Source organism: Hyperolius riggenbachi, chromosome 7 (assembly GCF_040937935.1).
Source record: "Hyperolius riggenbachi isolate aHypRig1 chromosome 7, aHypRig1.pri, whole genome shotgun sequence".
Taxonomy (NCBI): Eukaryota; Metazoa; Chordata; class Amphibia; order Anura; family Hyperoliidae; genus Hyperolius; species Hyperolius riggenbachi.
In genome coordinates, this window is record NC_090652.1 from 23,584,615 (window position 1) to 23,604,153 (window position 19,539).

The 19,539-nt window shown below is 43.4% G+C and overlaps 1 protein-coding gene across 1 annotated transcript; it reads right to left on the reverse strand.

Moving 5' to 3' along the window:
* Nucleotides 1-7,986: 7,986 nt before the first annotated feature.
* On the reverse strand, nt 7,987-9,486 carry LOC137525944 (E3 ubiquitin-protein ligase TRIM39-like). Its single transcript, XM_068247154.1, has one exon. It carries the CDS (start codon nt 9,484-9,486, stop codon nt 7,987-7,989), a length of 1,500 nt encoding a protein of 499 aa, XP_068103255.1.
* Between the last annotated feature and the right edge of the window lie 10,053 nt (nt 9,487-19,539).

Consider the following 19,539-nt stretch of genomic DNA (forward strand, 5'->3'; position numbering starts at 1 on the left):
TCTCACCAGTGGCAGCTCCAGATTTTTTTTTTTTTGGGGGGGGGGGGCTCAAAAGGGGCATAAAGGAAAGGAGTGAGTGCAGCATACTAAGCGCACCACATCAGGTAATGCCAGGTATAGGTGCCACTAGGGGTGAGCAGGAATTACGCATCGTAATGCAAAATTTCAGGGGAATAGCGTTCATTTCATAGTTCTGCTACCATTCGTAACTATGCATAATTTACACATAATTTTGTACTGCAAAGCTCCCATACATGCTATTGCCACCAAAATTGCTAAATGTGAAGAATAGTGGGTACAAGCTACAAAAAGACCTTGTAGTTCAGAAAATAGATTTAAAAAAAAAAGTAAACTGTTTTTTCTGGGTTTAAAAACAATTTTTTGGCATTTTAAAATCAATTTTCTCAAAAAACAACAAGGTCTGTTTGAAAAATTATTTGTACCCACTTGACATATGTAGCAATTTTGTTAGCAATAACATGTATGGGGGGCTTTGCAATTCACCGCCAAAGTCAGCACTAAATTACAAATGATACAAAGTCAATTGAAATGCAAATTTGTAATTAGGTTTAGGCGTAATTGCGATAATTTACATGTAATTTGGCCTAATCATAATTTTCAGATTACGATTGTCACTAGGTGCCACCAGTTTGGATAATATAGCTGCACCAGTATATGTAATGAAGTTGTCCCCAGTATAGTTTCCTCCAGGTAGTATGGTTGCCCCAGTACAGATAATAGAGTTGCCCCAGGAAGGTGTGGGGGGGGGGGGGGGGGAGCAGCACAAGGATGAGCAGTAGGGACAGCAGCAGGGAGGGTCCTCTCCTTCTGCTTCTCTCCCCCTCCATATATGCGGCGGTAGCCACGGCAGGTAGGCGGGCGGAGAATTACTCACCTCACTTCTGCATTCCAAGCGCTGGAGCTCAGTCTCAAAGTTGCCACAGGTCTCAGCCTTCAAAGCCGCCCACTGTGCTTCCTCTAATCAGGAAGCACAGTGGGCAGCATTGGTGACGGACATCTGTGGCGACAGTGACGCTGCGCTTCAGCGCTTGGAACACAGAAGTGAAGTGAGTAATTCTCTGCCCGCCTGCTTGCCGCCACATATATGGAGAAGCAGAAGGAGGGAACCCAGGTGAGGAGGAGGGGGGGGGGGGGGAGAATTCTGCCCCCCCTTCCCTTCCAGTGCTGCTTCCCCTCCTGCTCTGCCGCTGTTGGGGGTCGGGGGGGGGGGTGCTTTCAGAGGGGATTTTACAAGATGTCAGCTGAGGCAGTGTGGAGCCACCACTACCTATCACCATGCTGTGCCGTGCATTATGCTGGCATGCATGCATTCCAGGCAGTGTCACAGCATGCAATCCAGTGTATAGACGTGTGCACGTAGGGATGGGGTGCAGTGTCTGGGGATAGGCATACGTTGAAGCACCAGAATATATCTAGCAGCTGACAGCACTGCCCCCTTTCTTTCCCTGCTACAGCTGGCTTCGGATGGCCAGCAGCACGTGTACAGAGCATGGAGCAGCTCTGGGGAACTTAAAGAAAACCTGAACTGAAAATAAAAGTCAAAATAAGCATACACAAGTCATAGTTACCTTCCATGTAGTCTACTCCTCAGTGTCTTTCTCCTGTCCCACGTCCTGTTTGTTCACTGTTATCAAGGGAATTTTCCGTCCTCCATTTTGAAAATGGCCATTACCCATAACAGCTTTCTGGTCAGCACACAGTTAAACTGTAACATCGCCCACTTGAGCCATAGGGAAACATGGACATAACCTGGTACATCAGTTTTCCTCTCAGCTATAACTGACAGCAACTGATATTTTACTGACAGCAAGCAACTGACATATTTCAGATCTGACAAAATATTGTCAGAACTGGAAGGGATCATTGTCAGAAGAAAATGGTGAGCTTCTGAGAGGAACTGATGGCAAGGTAACTATGTAATGTTCATTTGAAGTTACCTCATGTGTTTATTTTAAATATTTTTACTCAGTACAGGTTCTCTTTAAGGCCCCTTTCCCACAGACTGTTGAACTGTGTGCTCAGAAAGCAGTTAACAGGCAGCAGTGAACAGCATACCTCCCAATTTTCCAAGATGAGAAAGAGGGACACTTAAAGAGGAACTCCAGTGAAAATAATGTGATTAAAAAAGTGCTTCATTTTTACAATTATGTATACATGATTTAGTCAGTGTTTGCCCATTGTAAAATCTTTTAAATCCCTAATTTACATTCTGACATTTTTACTGTTAGGCGATGTAGCTGTTCATGTTTTTTTTGGCAGTTGGAATTAGCTGTAAACAGCTATCTCCCACAATGCAGCAAGGTTCCCAGACAGGAAACTGCCAAGAGTTTGTGGGAGGGGTTTCACCACAATATCAGTCATACAGCTCCCCCTAATGGTCTGTTTGTGAAAAAGGAATAGATTTCTCATGTAAAAAGGGGGTATCAGCTCCTGATTGGGATAAAGTTCAATTCTTGGTCAGAGTTTCTCTTTAAAGGAATGATCCAAGGAAAAAAAAAAAGTTCCACTTACCCGGGGCTTCCTCCCACCGGGAGACGCAGGAGCTGCGGCGGGGGCACAGATCAGCTTCCCCAGGCTGGAGGAAGCCCTGGGTAAGTGCAACTTTTTTTTCCCCCTCGGATCACTCCTTTAAGCCACATCCCTGCCACACCCCCGGAACACCCCAGAGTCATGCATACCATTTCATAAGAAAAATAGGTTTTATAATTCAAACCACACTGGTCAATTTCCCTTGACATTAACATTTTAAAATTAGTAATTAGTTTGGGATACACATATACACAAATACACATATACATACAGAGGGGCTGCAGCACACAACAGGAAAACAGTGACAGGGGCTCTTGGTTACGCTTTAACGCGCTTAAGCTCACCAACTGCGCCAAAGTGTCCCCAATCTGGTGAGTCCTACTCTACCATGCAAAATGCCAGTTTTTTATAAGCAGTCTAGTGGGAACTAAACCAAAAACCCTAAAATGTCAACTAGATGGGGAAAAAAAGGAAATTAAAAAAAACACCTCACCCTTCACCTAGCTACCAAACGAACTCTCTGAACATGTGCAATGCACTAATTTATATACTTAACTGTGCTAGAGGTGGGCGTGGTCATGCAGGCTCACAAGGGGAAAATTATAAATAAATTACCAAGGGGTGAGCAGGGGGACACTTTGGCGCAGTTGGTGAGCTTAAGCGCGTTAAAGCGTAACCAAGAGCCCCTGTCACTGTTTTCCTGTTGTGTGCTGCAGCCCCTCTGTGTGTACATACACACATACACTTTTTTATTTATTTATTTTTTTTACATAGACATAGAAAGAGGGACAAATGAGGAGGAAAGCGGGACAGGGCTCCCAAAGAGGGACAGTTGGGAGCTATGGTGAACAGGTGTGAGTTTGAGAGGCATTTCACTGCCTATCAACAGCCCGTGGAAATGAAGCCTGACAGAGTCAGGTATGAGCACAGCCCTGTGCCCTGCTGTGTAAATGCTTCACTTTCCCCTTCATTACCAATTTGGGCTGTCATTATCTGTATCCAAAGTGCCCCTGATCTATCTCATTGTCAGTCGGATGGGAAATTCCATTATGTGTACCCAGGATGATGTCCTACCATGTTATTATATAGTGTCTTGTGTGTGGCTAAGGGAGCACTGCCAAGAATCCACCTCTTGAAAATCCTGGACTTGCCCCTGCAGTGCTCCCCTGCACAATCACTGACACGGCAGATGAAAAGTACTGGGGGTGGGGCGCACACGATCTCAATGTATTGTAGAGGGTCAATGCTGTGCCCAGAACAAAAAAAAAAAAAAAAAAAAAAAAAAAAAAAAAAAAACCACAAACAAACAGATTCCCCAGATATGGAACAAAACATCTCCAATCCTCATCAATATACAACTGAACACAAGGTTTCATTTAAGGTTTGAGTTTATTCAGATTTTTATATTTTTTTTGTTTTTTTTGTTGCAGTTACAAATGTATATAGATTGTAAACGTCTCACTGAACAGATGAAGGAATTACATTATGACTATTACTGGATATAGCAGAGAAAATACAAACTACAAAAAAGGTAAACAGCGACCGTTAGCTAACCCAAAATGGAGAACTTCCCAGCATTGGAGTTTCGGGACAAATTGAAGCTGTCACAGCCGATGTTGCCTGGAACTAGGAACAAACCATGACATCGTTCAGAACTGAGGCACATTTAGGGAACTTGGACAATTGACCAACCAAAACCCTTTCCCCCACCCAAGTTCCACAAATTTGCAAAAGATTTGTTTCATCTTAGAATTATTGACGTCTCATTGACGACCCCCCCTATCTGCAACATGATCTATTCTATACACTTGTTCCAGATAAAATGATTCAAAGGGGCCAATATCCTAAAGCATCTTCAGTGGTGTTAAACAAGCAGGACACACCCAGCAAACAGGCTATTAAAAAAAAAGGACCACCATTAAGGAACTAGTACAAATTAAAAATACATATTTATTAGTTGCATTTTTGTCTGAGTAAAAATGTGTGATAAATTACTCTTCTGCCATGTTGCTGTCACTTGCAGTAGGCAGGAGAAATGTGACAGAACTCGCAGATTTTGGACCAAACAATTTCCTCATGGGGGATTTCTCAGGGATTCATTATTACCGTAATGTTTTCCTGGGGCGAGAACAGCAAATCCAGCACAGGAGATTTGGGAGCAGCCAACGCCACCACAGGCCGTAACAGGAACTACGGCTATAGCAGGCACAGCGAGTAACTTCAGCGCCGTCAAAAGACTGAGCTGAAGTTGATTTTAAAACAATAATTCGGCCTCCAGCAATAGCTGGAAGCTGAATTACATCATTCCCCACCATCCACTTGGACCTGGAGAGGGAATAGTAATTAGCGCTGCTGGGACTTGTGCAGCAGGGTAAGCCGTATATCGTCTGTATCCTGCGCACAAGTCTTCCGGTGGCGAATTCACTAATATGCTCCTAGGGAGTGCTTTTAAAAAGAAAATCCCCCATGGGGAGATGGGCTAGTCCAAAATACTACTAGCTACTGTGATCGCTATATAGAAAAATTACTCTGGGGCAAATGTAAACTTACACATTTTCAAGATAGTTCTCTTTTAGTAAAAAAATATTTCAACGTATGCATGTGTCATTTGGACATAGTGGGTTGCTGAACGTTTAGTAAACTAGCAGTGGTGTAACTGCACCCATACTAAGAAGTCTTAAGTCTCGTACACACCTGCAATTTTCATAGGCAAATTTCACCACCTCCGTGTAGTAGGGCCAACATATTTTGAATAGTAAGAACAGATTATGTAGGCAAGCGCTAATACTACATGGAAGCGGTAAAAACTGGCCAATCAAAATTGGGATGTATGAACCAAGATTTTCAAAAAAGCTCAAACTATCACAAATAAAACAGACAAAAAAAAAAAAAAAAAAAAAAAAAAACCACCACCACCACAACAAAAATATTCAAACACAAAACAGAAAACAAGTACATGGTTGTGAATGCTGCAATTACACAACTACTAATTTCAATCAGCAACCTTGACTATTATCTAAAATAACCCATGCGAGGGTAACAAATATTGACCACTACTGAGACAAATTTTAGAACAAAAATCCAGTCCAGATTTGGTGGATCAACTATTTCCTCTGGGTGTGCTTAGAGACCACTGAAGGGGCTTTGGCATGTAAGGCTTACTATGAGCAGTTAAGAGGACAGTCACAGTAATAACAGCCTCCATAAGCATCTCATAACCGGTTTAAAGTAAATCAGTGCTCAGCAATATTTGATTTTTTTCTTAAAGTCAACATGTCAAAATTCTTGACAATCACCAAGTAAACGAGGAAGAAATGAAACCCGCTGAATGGTATCCCTCAGTTAAAATGTATGTCAATATGATGAGCAGTTTGAGATTATGGGCTCCTGAAATTAAAGGCGAACTGTAAGGAGCTCAATTCCCTGAGTTTCCCTGGCCAGTTCAGGCAACCAAAACATCAAACATTGGGGTTGGTTGATGGAGGGGGGGGGGGGGGGGGGGGGGAACTAAGCTAATGCTGATTAATGAAAATTCAGAATTCAAATTTCTGCATACAACCAACAAATTGGAACAGAATCTCTAAAGCAATATGAAATGTATAATGCAACTCATGTGCTCAGGGAAGGTGCAGAATATTTATGGTAAAAAGGAAATAATCCCCTTTAAGAGCACCAGGACAATAATATTGTGCATGTCAATGCAAGCAATGACCACACTGAGTATTGTAACAGTATAAACTTTTATAGACAATTGCAAATGAAAAACAATGAGTAATGGGGATGACAGGGAGCAGACGATATAAACCAAAAAATAGTGCAACAGTATATAAAGTGCTGTGTGCACGACTATTGCCAATGGGTACATGAACATTTATGTTGCAAACTCATGCATATAATAAAGTGCAGTGTGCAGAAAAATCCTTTGCAATAGTGCACACAGCACTTTATATGCTGTTGCAATATTTTGTGGTTTATATTGTCTGCTCCCTGTCCTCCATATTATTCATTTTTAATTTGCAATTTTTGCCAATACAAGTTCATTGGTCTACAATACTCACTGCAAACTTATGCAGATTGAAAATGGAGCCATCAAATCCAATCAAGGTGGAGTTCAAGTGGTCCATTTTCACAATGTATAAATTGCATGGAAATGCAACATTCTGCATCAACACTGAATTAGTTGTATCTCAATGACCATTCCTATTAAACATTTGATACAAAAGCTGGAAAGGAAAAATAAGGCCAAGTTCAACATTTTTCCAAGAGAATTTTTCGCAAAATGAAGACGATTATTCCATATCTCAAACTACAGATAATTTGAAACACATTTTCAATGGATTATGACCTCATGATGAAAATGATATCTTCATACCCAGTAGGGAGTTGGGGTTAGTCTAACAGCTTTGATCAGCTGACCTGAGTAAACAGCAGCTGTGTTCACTACCAATAAGTTAGTCTCACTTTCTTCTAGTAGAACATTTTTCATTACTATTTGCAGTCTTAGTAAAAAGCTTTCTTTAAATAATTAGACAGAATTTCCTGTGCTCAGATGGTGGCAACACCAGGTCTTCACAGAAAGTAGGAACAACAGCAAACTGTAAAAATGGGATCCAAGTAAGATTGGAGACTGCATCTTGAGTACCCAACAAAGATGTGAGAGTCTCTCTGGTGTAGGAAACATTGGCTCATTCCAGCAATCACTGCTTGAAGACAGAGAAACATCTGATGGTAAGGATTTGGTACCCCAACCCACCACCTGTATCCAACCTGGCCAAAGGACTGACACAGGAACTCGAGACACTCGTCTTTGCTGATAGGTAGTCCTTACAGATGCAAATACATAGAAGGATGAATTCTGGTACATATGTGCCTTTACCCCTACATGTGTCGGGGGGGGGGGGGGGGGGAAATGGGTTAGAGGAAGGTCCATTTTTGGTTGGCAAGTTGTGAAACAGGAGGAAATTACCAAATGGTCATGAACTTGGTGCTGTGTAGTTTTCCTCTCACGATATCGCTACTGCTTCAGTTTCCATTAGTACCGGTAATTGCCGCCACATTCCACTTTATGGCGTGCGTTGTTAGGAATACATTCCAGACTAGGGATGGTTAACAAGATGCAACTCGTGCCGGTTGATGAAGGATTTAGCAAATTTTAGATGCATATTGAAAATTGACCAATCAAGTTCCTTCTTTGAAGGATTCAATTGGTCCATTTTCGAGTTGCATAATCAACTCAGAACAATTTGCATCTCATCAACCATCCCTATTCCAGACGTTGTTTGTTAAAGAGTATTACTGCATGAGTGCTGCATAATTTCAGAAGCGGTTTGTCGATTCAGCCCCCAAACAAGAATTCATTACTAGAATCTTGATACCAAGGATGGACAGTTTGGGGCGTGTTGCACTAGGAGCACCTGCAGGACTGGTGGGAATCACTTAATGCACAATCCTCACCCAGGCTCCATCATTGACATAGAAAGCAGCACGCAGGGGCTCTGTGAAAGTGGTGGTGAAGACATGCAAGCGTTTCATTGGGTTGCCCACCTGGTAGAAGGACAGATACCCTGCATCATAATCCAGATATATTCCTAATATTCTGCCGCCATTCTCACAGTCTAATGGCTTGGAGTAATATTTTCGAGAGTCATGCAGAGGAAGATATTCATTTTCGCACACGCCGATACACCAGGACTTCTTGTTTTCTCCAAAGCTGGACTCCTCTCCTTTTCTATCAATACTTTCATAGCAAACACCAATATCCAAATAGCCACAGTCACTGACCTCCACTTCCCAATAATGTCTTCCGCTAGAGAAGGACTCCATGCTCAGCACTTGTCGGTATTTTGTAAATCTCTCTATTACATCTCGTCTCTTCTGACCCGTTTTAGTGGAGGATGCCATCTTCAGGTCATAAGACAAAGCCACCAAGTTGTGTGCCGTTTTTCCATCCAGAAACAGATCGTTCACCTTCGATATAGGGTAGTTGGTTTGCGATTCCACCTGCAAGATGAATTCAGTTATGCATTTGTGCAACACAAATAAGATCAGAAAGTCATCCAGATCGGTGGCAGAACTCCCCTCCGCACCCTGGTCACCCCTTTGCAACTCCTGAGCTTGTGATACATTTATTGGGTCAGACACAAGACTAGGACTCTCAGTGCTGGATATCTTCATGGACTGCTCATCTCTCTGGGTCTCTAGCTGCTGCATCTGGTCAAAGATGCACAGAGAGATCTGCTCTTCCTGCCTGGAGATCTCACTCAGGACTTTGATTTCTTGGAATTTCAGTTCTCTCCTGAGGTCATGAAACAAAATTTCAACCCTTTTCCTCTCATTGTCAGCTTGTTCTTGGATTTTTTTCCTAAGGCCTTGGAGCATCTGGATTTTCTCAGCCGTCTCACTGCCCTGACTTGGTTTTTGATGAATAGGTCCACGACTTGCCTCCTCCAGAAGTTTCACTTTGTGGCCTTTGTGTTTCCCGATCAGGCAACAAAAAGCACAAACAAGGACATCATCCTCTATGCAGGAAAACTCAAAGGGTTTATCATGAATGGAGCAAATTTTGCTTTTGACAGTCGAGGTTGGTTCCAACACTAGATGGATCACCGTCTTGTGGGTTTTCAAGTGCCTTTCACACATGGAAGTTTCACACTCCCGACAGGTCTTAACTGCTGCCACGCGAGAATCCAAACAATATGTACAGAAGACCCCCATTGTCTCTATCTGCATAGGACTATACTCTTCCAATAAAGGCCGCTCTGGATACTCCTTTTTACACTGTGGACAGGCATAAGCTCTTCCAGACTCTTCCTGGCCTTCCAGCACAGTTATTATGCATCCCCTGCAAAAGCCGTGCCCACATTTCAGCGACACTGGGTTTCTGTAAATGTTCTGGCAGATGGTGCAAGTCAGTGCACCTCCTTGGGCAGTAGACATTCTGGAGAGAGGAAAAGGAGAAAAGGTATCTGTATATGCATATACATGAAGGATGATCAATTTTCTTAAAAATGTAAAGAAAACCTGAAGTTAGACTTTGAAAAAAAAAAAAAAAAAAAAGTTATATGCATACCTTAGTAGAGGGTAACTGCTGGATAGGCCTGAGGTTTAAAGAGACTCCGTAACAAAAATTGCATCCTGTTTTTTATCATCCTACAAGTTCCAAAAGCTATTCTAATGTGTTCTGGCTAACTGCAGCACTTTCTACTATGACAGTCTCTGCAATAAATCAATGTATCTTTCCCCTGTCAGACTTGTCGGCCTGTGTCTGGAAGGCTGCCAAGTTCTTCAGTGTTGTGGTTCTGCTATGAACTCACCCTTCCTGGCCCCTCTATGCACACTGCCTGTGTGTTATTTAGCTAAGAGAGAAGAGAGAAGCTGCTCTAATCAGCTGGATAAATCGTCCTCTGAGCTGGCTGGGCTTTCACATACTGAGGAATTACAAACAAGGGCAAAGCTGTTTGCAGGAAGAAAAGAGCAGCCTGAAACTTCAGTGCATGGGGGAAAGAAACACACAAATGATCTCTTGAGATTCAAAAGGAATGCTGTATACAGCCTGCTTATGTATGGATGTATTTTCTATGTGTGGACATACTGTACATCAACATACTTCCTGTTTTGGTGGCCATTTTGTTTGTTTACAAACAAACTTTTTAAAACTGTTTTTAACCACTTTTAATGCGGCGAGGAGCGGCGAAATTGTGACAGAGGTTAATAGGAGATGTCCCCTAACGCACTGGTATGTTTACTTTTGAGCGATTTTAACAATACAGATTCTCTTTAAGCGCTGTAACTACTATTCATAGAACCCCCCCAGGCAAAAAAAAAAAAACAAAAAAAAAAAAAAAAAAAAAAAACACACAACAACAACTTTTGATTGCCCCCCCCCCTCCATGTCCACACCCCTTCCCTTGGTGACCTTCACAGCCTCGGGCCCATCTCACAAAGGTCATAAAACAAGTGTGACCATCATGATCTTAACACCCATAACAAGTGTAGCCACAAAACCACTTGATCTGAAGTACAGTCCCCTGTATCAGAGGAAGGGAAGGTTAGTAGATTGGGCCCCCACAGCTGTTAGCCACCAGCAGTCACAGGTGCTGTTCTCCTCCAGTTACACCCAGTTACACCCTTGGGTTTTCAGATACGCCCTTATTGTAAGTATGCAACATTGGCTAATTAAGATTGGATGTATGTACATACCTTTAAAGTGTAACTGTCGGGCATAAAATCAAGAATCAATTCTTTATTTTTATCTGGTTAACAATTAATAAGGATGCTAATCAGGGAATCCAAAAGTTAAAATCACTATTACTTTTCTTGTTTATAAATGATCATTCCCCAGTTTACATGACTTATTTGGTACGTTGCCGCATAAAGGAAGTTGCAGGGCATGCTTGCTGGGTTGTCCTTTTTTGCTTCTGTACATTAGTTTAGTCTGAGGGGAAATAAAGAAGCAAAAGACAACCCAGCATGCTCTGCAACTTCCTTTGTGCAGCAATGTACCAAATAGGAGTCAGGTAAACTGGGGAATGATCATTTATAAACAAGAAAAGGAATAGTGGATTTTAACTTTTGGATTCCCTAATTAGCATCCTTATTACTTGTTTACCAGATAAAAATAAAGAATTGGTTTTATGCCCGACAGTTAGGGCTTGTTTCCACTGTTGCGGAGCGGAATCGCCTGGATTCCACCGCAGAAGAAATCGCATGCGGCTGCGTTTCCGCATGCGGATTTAGCCGCGATTTCGCATGGCAAGGAGCCAGGCGAATTTAACCATGTCACTGCCTGAGTAAAGCTCCATAGCAAACCATGCGAAATCGCGGGGAAATCCGCATGACAAAGCCGCATGCGATTTACCTATTAAATGCATTAGCGGCGAGTCGCCCGCATTCCTCCCGCACGCGAAATCTAACGGCTCTGCCGTGCAGATTTCTGCCGCACCGAAAAACGCTCCCGCCGCCGCACAAGTGGAAACAGCCTCATCCACTTACATTGACTATGCGAATCCGCATGCAGTGCCTGCATGCGGATTCGCTATAGTGGAAACGAGCCCTCACTCTTTAACATTTCCAAACCTGACAAAGCTAAAATTCTACTTGTAATGGTAACAGCAGTGACCTTGTTTTTAGCACCTGCACTATTCCACTGGCCGACAAGAAAAAGGTCATCCGTTTGCCAGTTCCTGTAAGTAGAGTGACCAGATTTTTGTAGGCTCAACCTGGGACGGGGGGAATTGGGGGGGGGGGGATGGGCGGCTGCGGCGCGCCCTGCAAAATAGGGGGGCGCCGAAAAATGTGGTGTCTGCAGCACGCGCGAAAAATGGGCGTGGCCATGACATTCTATGGGCGGAGCTGACGTAATGATGCAACAGCAAGGCATAAGAAAGCAGTGTTTACGCCGTGATGTGGTCAAACGTGGATTCACATCATAGGTGTGCAGAAACTGTGTGATGCTATTTAACCACTTGAGGACCGTGGGCTTTACCCCCCTTAAGGACCGGCCACTTTTTTTACATTCAGACCACTGCAGCTTTCACGGTTTATTGCTCGCTCATACAACCTACCACCTAAATGAATTTTGGTTCCTTTTCTTGTCACTAATAAAGCTTTCTTTTGGTGCTATTTGATTGCTCCTGCGATTTTTACTTATTATATTCATCAAAAAAGACATGAATTTTGATTAAAAAAAATGATTTTTTTTTTTAACTTTCTGTGCTGACATTTTTTCAAATAAAGTAAAATTTCTGTATACATGCAGCGCGAAAAATGTGGACAAACATGTTTTTAATAAAAAAAAAAAAACCCATTCAGCCTATATTTATTGGTTTGGGTAAAAGTTATAGCGTTTGCAAACTATGGTGCAAAAAGTGAATTTTCCCATTTTCAAGCACCTATGACTTTTCTGACCCCCCCGTCATGTTTCATGAGGGGCTAGAATTCCAGGATAGTATAAATACCCCCCAAATGACCCCGTTTTGGAAAGAAGACATCCCAAAGTATTCACTGAGAGGCATAGTGAGTTCATAGAAGATATTTTTTTTGTCACAAGTAAGCGGAAAATGACACTGACAAAAAAAAAATAAAAAAATAAATAAAATGAAATCTGCCACGGACTCACCATGCCCCTCTCTGAATACCTTGAAGTGTCCACTTTCCAAAATGGGGTCATTTGTTGTGGGGTGTGTTTACTGTCCTCACATTTTGGGGGGTGCTAATTTGTAAGCACCCCTGTAAAGCCTAAAGCTAATTGGACTTTGGGCCCCTTAGTGCAGTTAGGCTGCAAAAAAGTGCCACACATGTGGTATTGCCGTACTCAGTAGAAGTATTATGTGTTTTGGGGTGTATTTTTACACATACCGATGCTGGGTGGGAGAAATCTCTGTAAATGACAATTGTTTGATTTTTTTTTTTTTTTTTTTACACACACAATCGTCCATTTACAGAGATCTTTCTCCCACTCAGCATGGGTATGTGTAAAAATACACCCCAAAACACATACTACTTCTGAGTACGGCGATACCACATGTGTGGCACTTTTTTGCACCCTAACTGCGCTAAGGGGCCCAAAGTCCAATGAGTACCTTTAGGATTTCACAGGCCATTTTTGTTTCAAGACTACTCCTCACGGTTTAGGGCCCCTAAAATGCCAGGGCAGTATAGGAACCCCACAAATGACCCCATTCTAGAAAGAAGACACCCAAAGGCATTCCGTTAGGAGTATGGCGAGTTCATAGAAGATTTTATTTTGTCACAAGTTAGCGGAAAATGACACTTTGTGAAAAAAAAAAAACAATTAAAATCAATTTCTGCTAACTTGTGACAAAAAAAATAAAAAAACTTCTATGAACTCACCATACTCCTAACGGAATACCTTGGGGTGTCTTCTTTCTAAAATGGGGTCATTTGTGGGGTTCCTATACTGCCCTGGCATTTTAGGGGTCCTAAACCGTGAGGAGTAGTCTTGAAACAAAAATGGCCTGTGAAATCCTAAAGGTACTCATTGGACTTTGGGCCCCTTAGCATACTTAGGGTGTAAAAAAAGTGCCACACGTGGTACCGCCGTACTCAGGAGAAGTAGTATAATGTGTTTTGGGGTGTATTTTTACACATACCCATGCTGGGTGGGAGAAATCTCTGTAAATGACAATTGTTTGATTTTTTTTTTTTTTTTTTTTTACACACACAATCGTCCATTTACAGAGATCTTTCTCCCACTCAGCATGGGTATGTGTAAAAATACACCCCAAAACACATTATACTACTTTTCCTGAGTACGGCGGTACCACATGTGACACTTTTTTGCAGCCTAGGTGCGCTAAGGGGCCCAACGTCCTATTCACAGGTCATTTTGAGGCATTTGGTTTCTAGACTACTCCTCGCGGTTTAGGGCCCCTCAAATGCCAGGGCAGTATAGGAACCCCACAAGTGACCCCATTTTAGAAAGAAGACACCCCAAGGTATTCTGTTAGGAGTATGGCGAGTTCATAGAAGATTTTATTTTTTGTCGCAAGAAAAAAAAAATAAAATAAAATCAATTTCCGCTAACTTTTGACTAAAAATAAAATCTTCTATGAACTCGTCATACACCTAACAGAATACCTTGGGGTGTCTTTTTCTAAAATGGGGTCACTTGTGGGGTTCCTATACCACCCTGGCATTTTACGGGCCCAAAACCGTGAGTAGTCTGGAAACCAAATGTCTCAAAATGACTGTTCAGGGGTATAAGCATCTGCAAATTTTGATGACAGGTGGTCTATGAGGGGGCGAATTTTGTGGAACCGGTCATATGCAGGGTGGCCTTTTAGATGACAGGTTGTATTGGGCCTGATCTGATGGATAGGAGTGCTAGGGAGGGTGACAGGAGGTGATTGATGGGCGTCTCAGGAGGTGGTTAGAGGGGAAAATAGATGCAATCAATGCACTGGGGAGGTGATCGGAAGGGGGTCTGAGGGGGATCTGAGGGTTTGGCCGAGTGATCAGGAGCCCACACGGGGCAAATTAGGGCCTGATCTGATGGGTAGGTGTGCTAGGGGGTGACAGGAGGTGATTGATGGGTGTCTCAAGGGGTGATTAGAGGGGGTAATAGATGCAAGCAATGCACTGGCGAGGTGATCAGGACTGGGGTCTGAGGGCGTTCTGAGGGTGTGGGCGGGGCGGGTGATTGAGTGCCCTAGGGGCAGATAGGGGTCTAATCTGATAGGTAGCAGTGACAGGGGGTGATTAATAGGTAATTAGTGGGTGTTTAGGGTGGAGAACAGATGTAAACACTGCACTTGGGAGGTGATCGGACGTCGGATCTGCGGGTGATCTATTGGTGTGGGTGGGTGATCAGATTGCCCGCAAGGGGCAGGTTAGGGGCTGATTGATGGGTGGCAGTGACAGGGGGTGATTGATGGGTGGCAGTGACAGGGGGTGATTGACAGGTGATCAGTGGGTTATTACAGGGAAGAACAGATGTAAGTAATGCGCTGGCAAATTGATAAGGGGGGGTCTGAGGGCAATCTGAGCGTGTGGGCGGGTGATTGGGTGCCCGCAAGGGGCAGATTAGGGTCTAATCTGATGGGTAACAGTGACAGGTGGTGATAGGGGGTGATTGATGGGTAATTAGTGGGTGTTTAGGGTAGAGAATAGATGTAAACACTGCACTTGGGAGGTGATCTGACGTCGGATCTGCGGGCGATCTATTGGTGTGGGTGGGTGATCAGATTGCCCGCAAGGGGCAGGTTAGGGGCTGATTGATGGGTGGCAGTGACGGGGTGATTGACAGGTGATCAGGGGGATAGATGCATACAGTACACAGGGGGGGGATAAAAAGAAAAATAGGGTTGACAGAGTGACAGGGAGTTATTGATGGGTGATTAGGGGGGTGATTGGGTGCAAACAGGGGTCTGGGCAGGGGGGGGGGGGGGGGGAATCAGTGTGCTTGGGTGCAGACTAGGGTGGCTGCAGCCTGCCCTGGTGGTCCCTCGAACACTGGGACCACCAGGGCAGGAGGCAGCCTGTATAATACACTTTGTAAACATTACAAAGTTTATTATACACTTTGTATGCGGCGATCGCATGGTTAACATCCCGCCGGCGCTTCCGTATGGCCGGCGGGATGTTGCGGCGGGTGAGCGGCGACAGGCGGAGGATCGCGTCACGGATGACGCGATCACTCCGCCCATGCCCCTACAAGGACCGCCGCCATTTGTCTATACGGCGGTCCTTGCGGCGTCCACTTCCCGGCCGCCAATTGTCAATACGGCGGTCGGGAAGTGGTTAATAGTATGCCATAACCCCAAAGCAGCAAACACAGCCAACTATGACCATTAAATAATAAATGCAGCAACAGTTACCCCAGACACCACACAATAAACGCAAGGGGCAAACATGTCAGTATAAAATAAATGCAATGGGGGCAAACATGTGAGCACAAAATGTACACAATGTGGGCAAACACTTCACTTGCAAGAAAAAGCATTTACTCACCTGGCAGAAGACGTCCCCTCACGCAGCCGGCCTCTGGTGCCTCTGGTGTGTGCAGCTCCCCCTGGCCTGGATGATCTTCAATCTCCCGCTCAGCCTCTCACAGGCAGAGCAGGGCTACGGCAAGATGGCATACACAAATAGTCTCCAGTACAGGGCTCCACCTCCGGACGCCATCTTCCCGTAGCCCTGCTCTGCCTGTGCCTGCCGGTGGAGGACAATGCAGGCTGGAGCAGGGAATGAACTAGCGCAGCGTCTAGTAGACGCTGCGGCTAGTTCATTGTACGGTGGCCAGAGTCCCGAAGCCGGGACGTCCCGCTGCTAAAAGCGGGACATTTCCCGGGACCTTATGCAGCCTGGGACAGCGCCCCCGAAGGCAGGACGCATCCCGGGTAAAGCGGGACGCATGGTCACCGTACTGTAAGGAATGGCCAGTAAGATGCAAGTAATTCCAACTTGAGGGTGAGGACAGACTAGGCCAGTGATGGCTAACCTTTGCACTCCAGCTGTGACAAAACTACAAATCCCATCATGCCTCTGCCTCAGAGTTATGCTGAGAGCTGTCAGAGTATTGCAATGCCTCATGGGACTTGTAGTTCCAGCACAGATGGAGTGCCAAGGTTAGCCATCACTGGACTAGGCAGTGCAGGAAACGTAGCATTTTGCTGCATAGGAGTTTGCGCGTTTTTAGTGCACTTGTGTTTTTTTCCCGCACATGCATTTTGTGTGCGCTCTAATGCATTTGCGGTTCGCATATATAAATCGCATATGCTTTTTGTATGCAAATCACTGGACAGGAAGCAAAAAACAAAAAAAAAACCCAAACACATAAAAATGCATGCAAAATGTACTAAAAACACAATACCTCTGTGTCACCAATGACTTTCATTATGTGCAGTTAAACAAAACGACAAAACCAGCGGTTTTTAAAAATGCACATTGCACAACACAAACATGCGTTTTTTCATGCGGCCCATTGACTCGCATTATGGGCTTGATTCACTAAATCGTGATAACTGATATCACGGTCACGCTAGCGTTTTGCGTCCGTTATAACGTGTGTAACGTTTTCGCGCACAATCACAATTTTTTGTGTGAAAAAGCAGCCGTTTTTCATGCAAAAAAAAATGTGCTATTGCACACGCAAAACATTACGTGCGCAAAACGCTAGCGTGACCGTGATATCAGTTAACACGATTTAGTGAATCTAGCCCATAATACGAGTCAATGGGCCGCATGGAAAAAAAATGCATGTTTGTGTTCTGCAATGTAAATTTCTAACCACTTCACCACTGAGGGGTTTTCCCCTTCAGCATCCGAGCAATTTTCACCTTTCAGTTCTCTTTTCATTCGTCTATAACTTTATCATTACTTATCGCAATGAAATGAAGAATTTTTTTTTAATTCTAAATGTGTTTTAATGGGAAAATAGGAATCCATTTGGAAAAAATATATTTTTCAGTTTTCGGCCTTTTTTTTTTTAAATAATGTATGCTACTGTAATTAAAACCCATGAAATTTGCCCATTTGACCCGGTTATTACACCGTTTAAATTCTGTCCCCATCACAATGTTTGGCACCAATCTTTTATTTGCAAATAAAGGTGCATTTTTTTCAGTTTTGCGTCCATCCTAATTATAAGCCCATAGTTTATAAAGTAACAGTGTTGTACCCTCTTGATATAAATATTTAAAGATTTCAGGCCCTAAGGTAACTTTTTTTTTTGGAATTTTTTTTTTTTTTAACAAACAAAAAAAAAAAAAAAAAAAAAAAAAAAAAAAAATTTCCATGATTATTGTGCTGCTTCTCATAGAAGCAGCCGATCATTGCTGGGGGGCTGAGATCAACGAACTGGAATGGTTTTTCCCGTTCATTGATCTCCGGCGAGCGGGCGGTGGCGTGGGTATGTGTGAGCGGGAGCGCGGGTAGCAGTGGGGGGGTGCGTATATTTACGCTCCGGGTGGGGAAGTGAAGTTAAAAGGAGCATAGATATACTCTACCCGGGTGGCAAAGTGGTTAAAAACGCTGGTTTTGTTGCCTTTTTTTTTTTTTTTTTAAACGGCACATAATGAAAGTCAATGGTGACAGAGGTATTTTGTTTTAGTACGTTTTCCATGTGTTTTTATATGCAATTTTTTTATGCATTTCTGCTTCCTTTTTACTGTCTAGTGATTTGCATACAAAAAGCATATGCGATTTATATAGGAGAATCGCAAATGCAATAAACCACACACAAAATGCAAGGAAAATGCATGTGCGAGGAAAAAAACGCAAGCACACAGAAAACGCATGTAAAACGCACTAAAAAACGCACACACTCATATGCAGCAAAATGCTAAATTTCCTGCACTGCCTAGTGTGTTCTCGCCCTCAAGTTGGAATTATTGCATCTTATTGACCATTCCTTACAGGAACTGGCAGACGGATGACATTTTCTTGGTCTAGTGAATCGAGTCCTATGTGCGTTTTCTGCAACGCTCGCGTTTCTGCCTAATGTGTTCTCAGCCTGATGCAAAATTATGCAAATGAATGCAGCTTGGCAATTGACAGAAGCCAAGGAGGAATTTGGTCTGTTTTCAAACTGCAATTAATTGCATAAACCTGCATTATCTGCATCTCATAAACCATCACTAGGAAGGAACCTACTTGTGGGTGTGTGGGCTTATCTGTATACAAAAACACACAATGGGCTCTATTCTCAAAGACTTCCCGCATGCGGTAAAGTACATGCGGGAAGTTTGCGACCAAAATACCGTCAAGTTGAAATTCTCAAAATGTTCCGCATGCGGAAAAAGTGTGGTAATAGTGCAGGATTCATGCGGAAAAATTTCCACAAAAGTCGGCATTTTCCGCAATAAAAAATCAATTCTTAAAAATGTTCAGGCGCATCATTTCGTCGTTATTTACCGATTTTTTTATCACCTACAAATAGTAGGTGATATATTCCGCATCCCATTGACTTTAATGACGTGTGGAGACTTAAGGGCTGTGCTTGCTGGACTTTTTTTTTTTTTTTAAACACTTTTTCATGCGACCTTTTTACCGCATGAATAATGGCTGTTTCCGCATCTTTTTTCCCCGCATGCGGAAAATATTAGTGAATGTGGAAAAAATGCGGAGTTTACCACTGGCGGAAATATAGCGGTAAAATTTTGCGGTGTTTTTGCCTGTTAGTGAATAGAGCCCAATATGGACAAAGCTGGAGCTATAACAGTGAGGGTAGGAACGCTACTAGGAGGGGTTTCGGCAGTGTTTTGGGATCGCCGACAAGTCCCAAAAATGCTTTGCCAATGAAAGGGAGTGAGGGGGAACCTATTAGTGCGATTTTCAGCTCAATGCAAAGTATGGCCTAGTGCACACCGAGCGGATCCGCCCGCCGCATCTGCCTGTAAATCCACTTGGCTAATGTATTTCAATGGCCTGGTGCACACCGGCGGTTTGAGGTTTTTAGCAAACGTGCCTCCTGCTGCACGTTTGCGGTTTGCTGAAAACCTCAAACCGCCGGTGTGCACCAGCCCATTG

Bases quoted from the DNA above. Each gene is read 5' to 3' on its own strand.
- LOC137525944 (XM_068247154.1), bottom strand. From the start codon at position 9,486: ATGTCTACTGCCCAAGGAGGTGCACTGACTTGCACCATCTGCCAGAAC.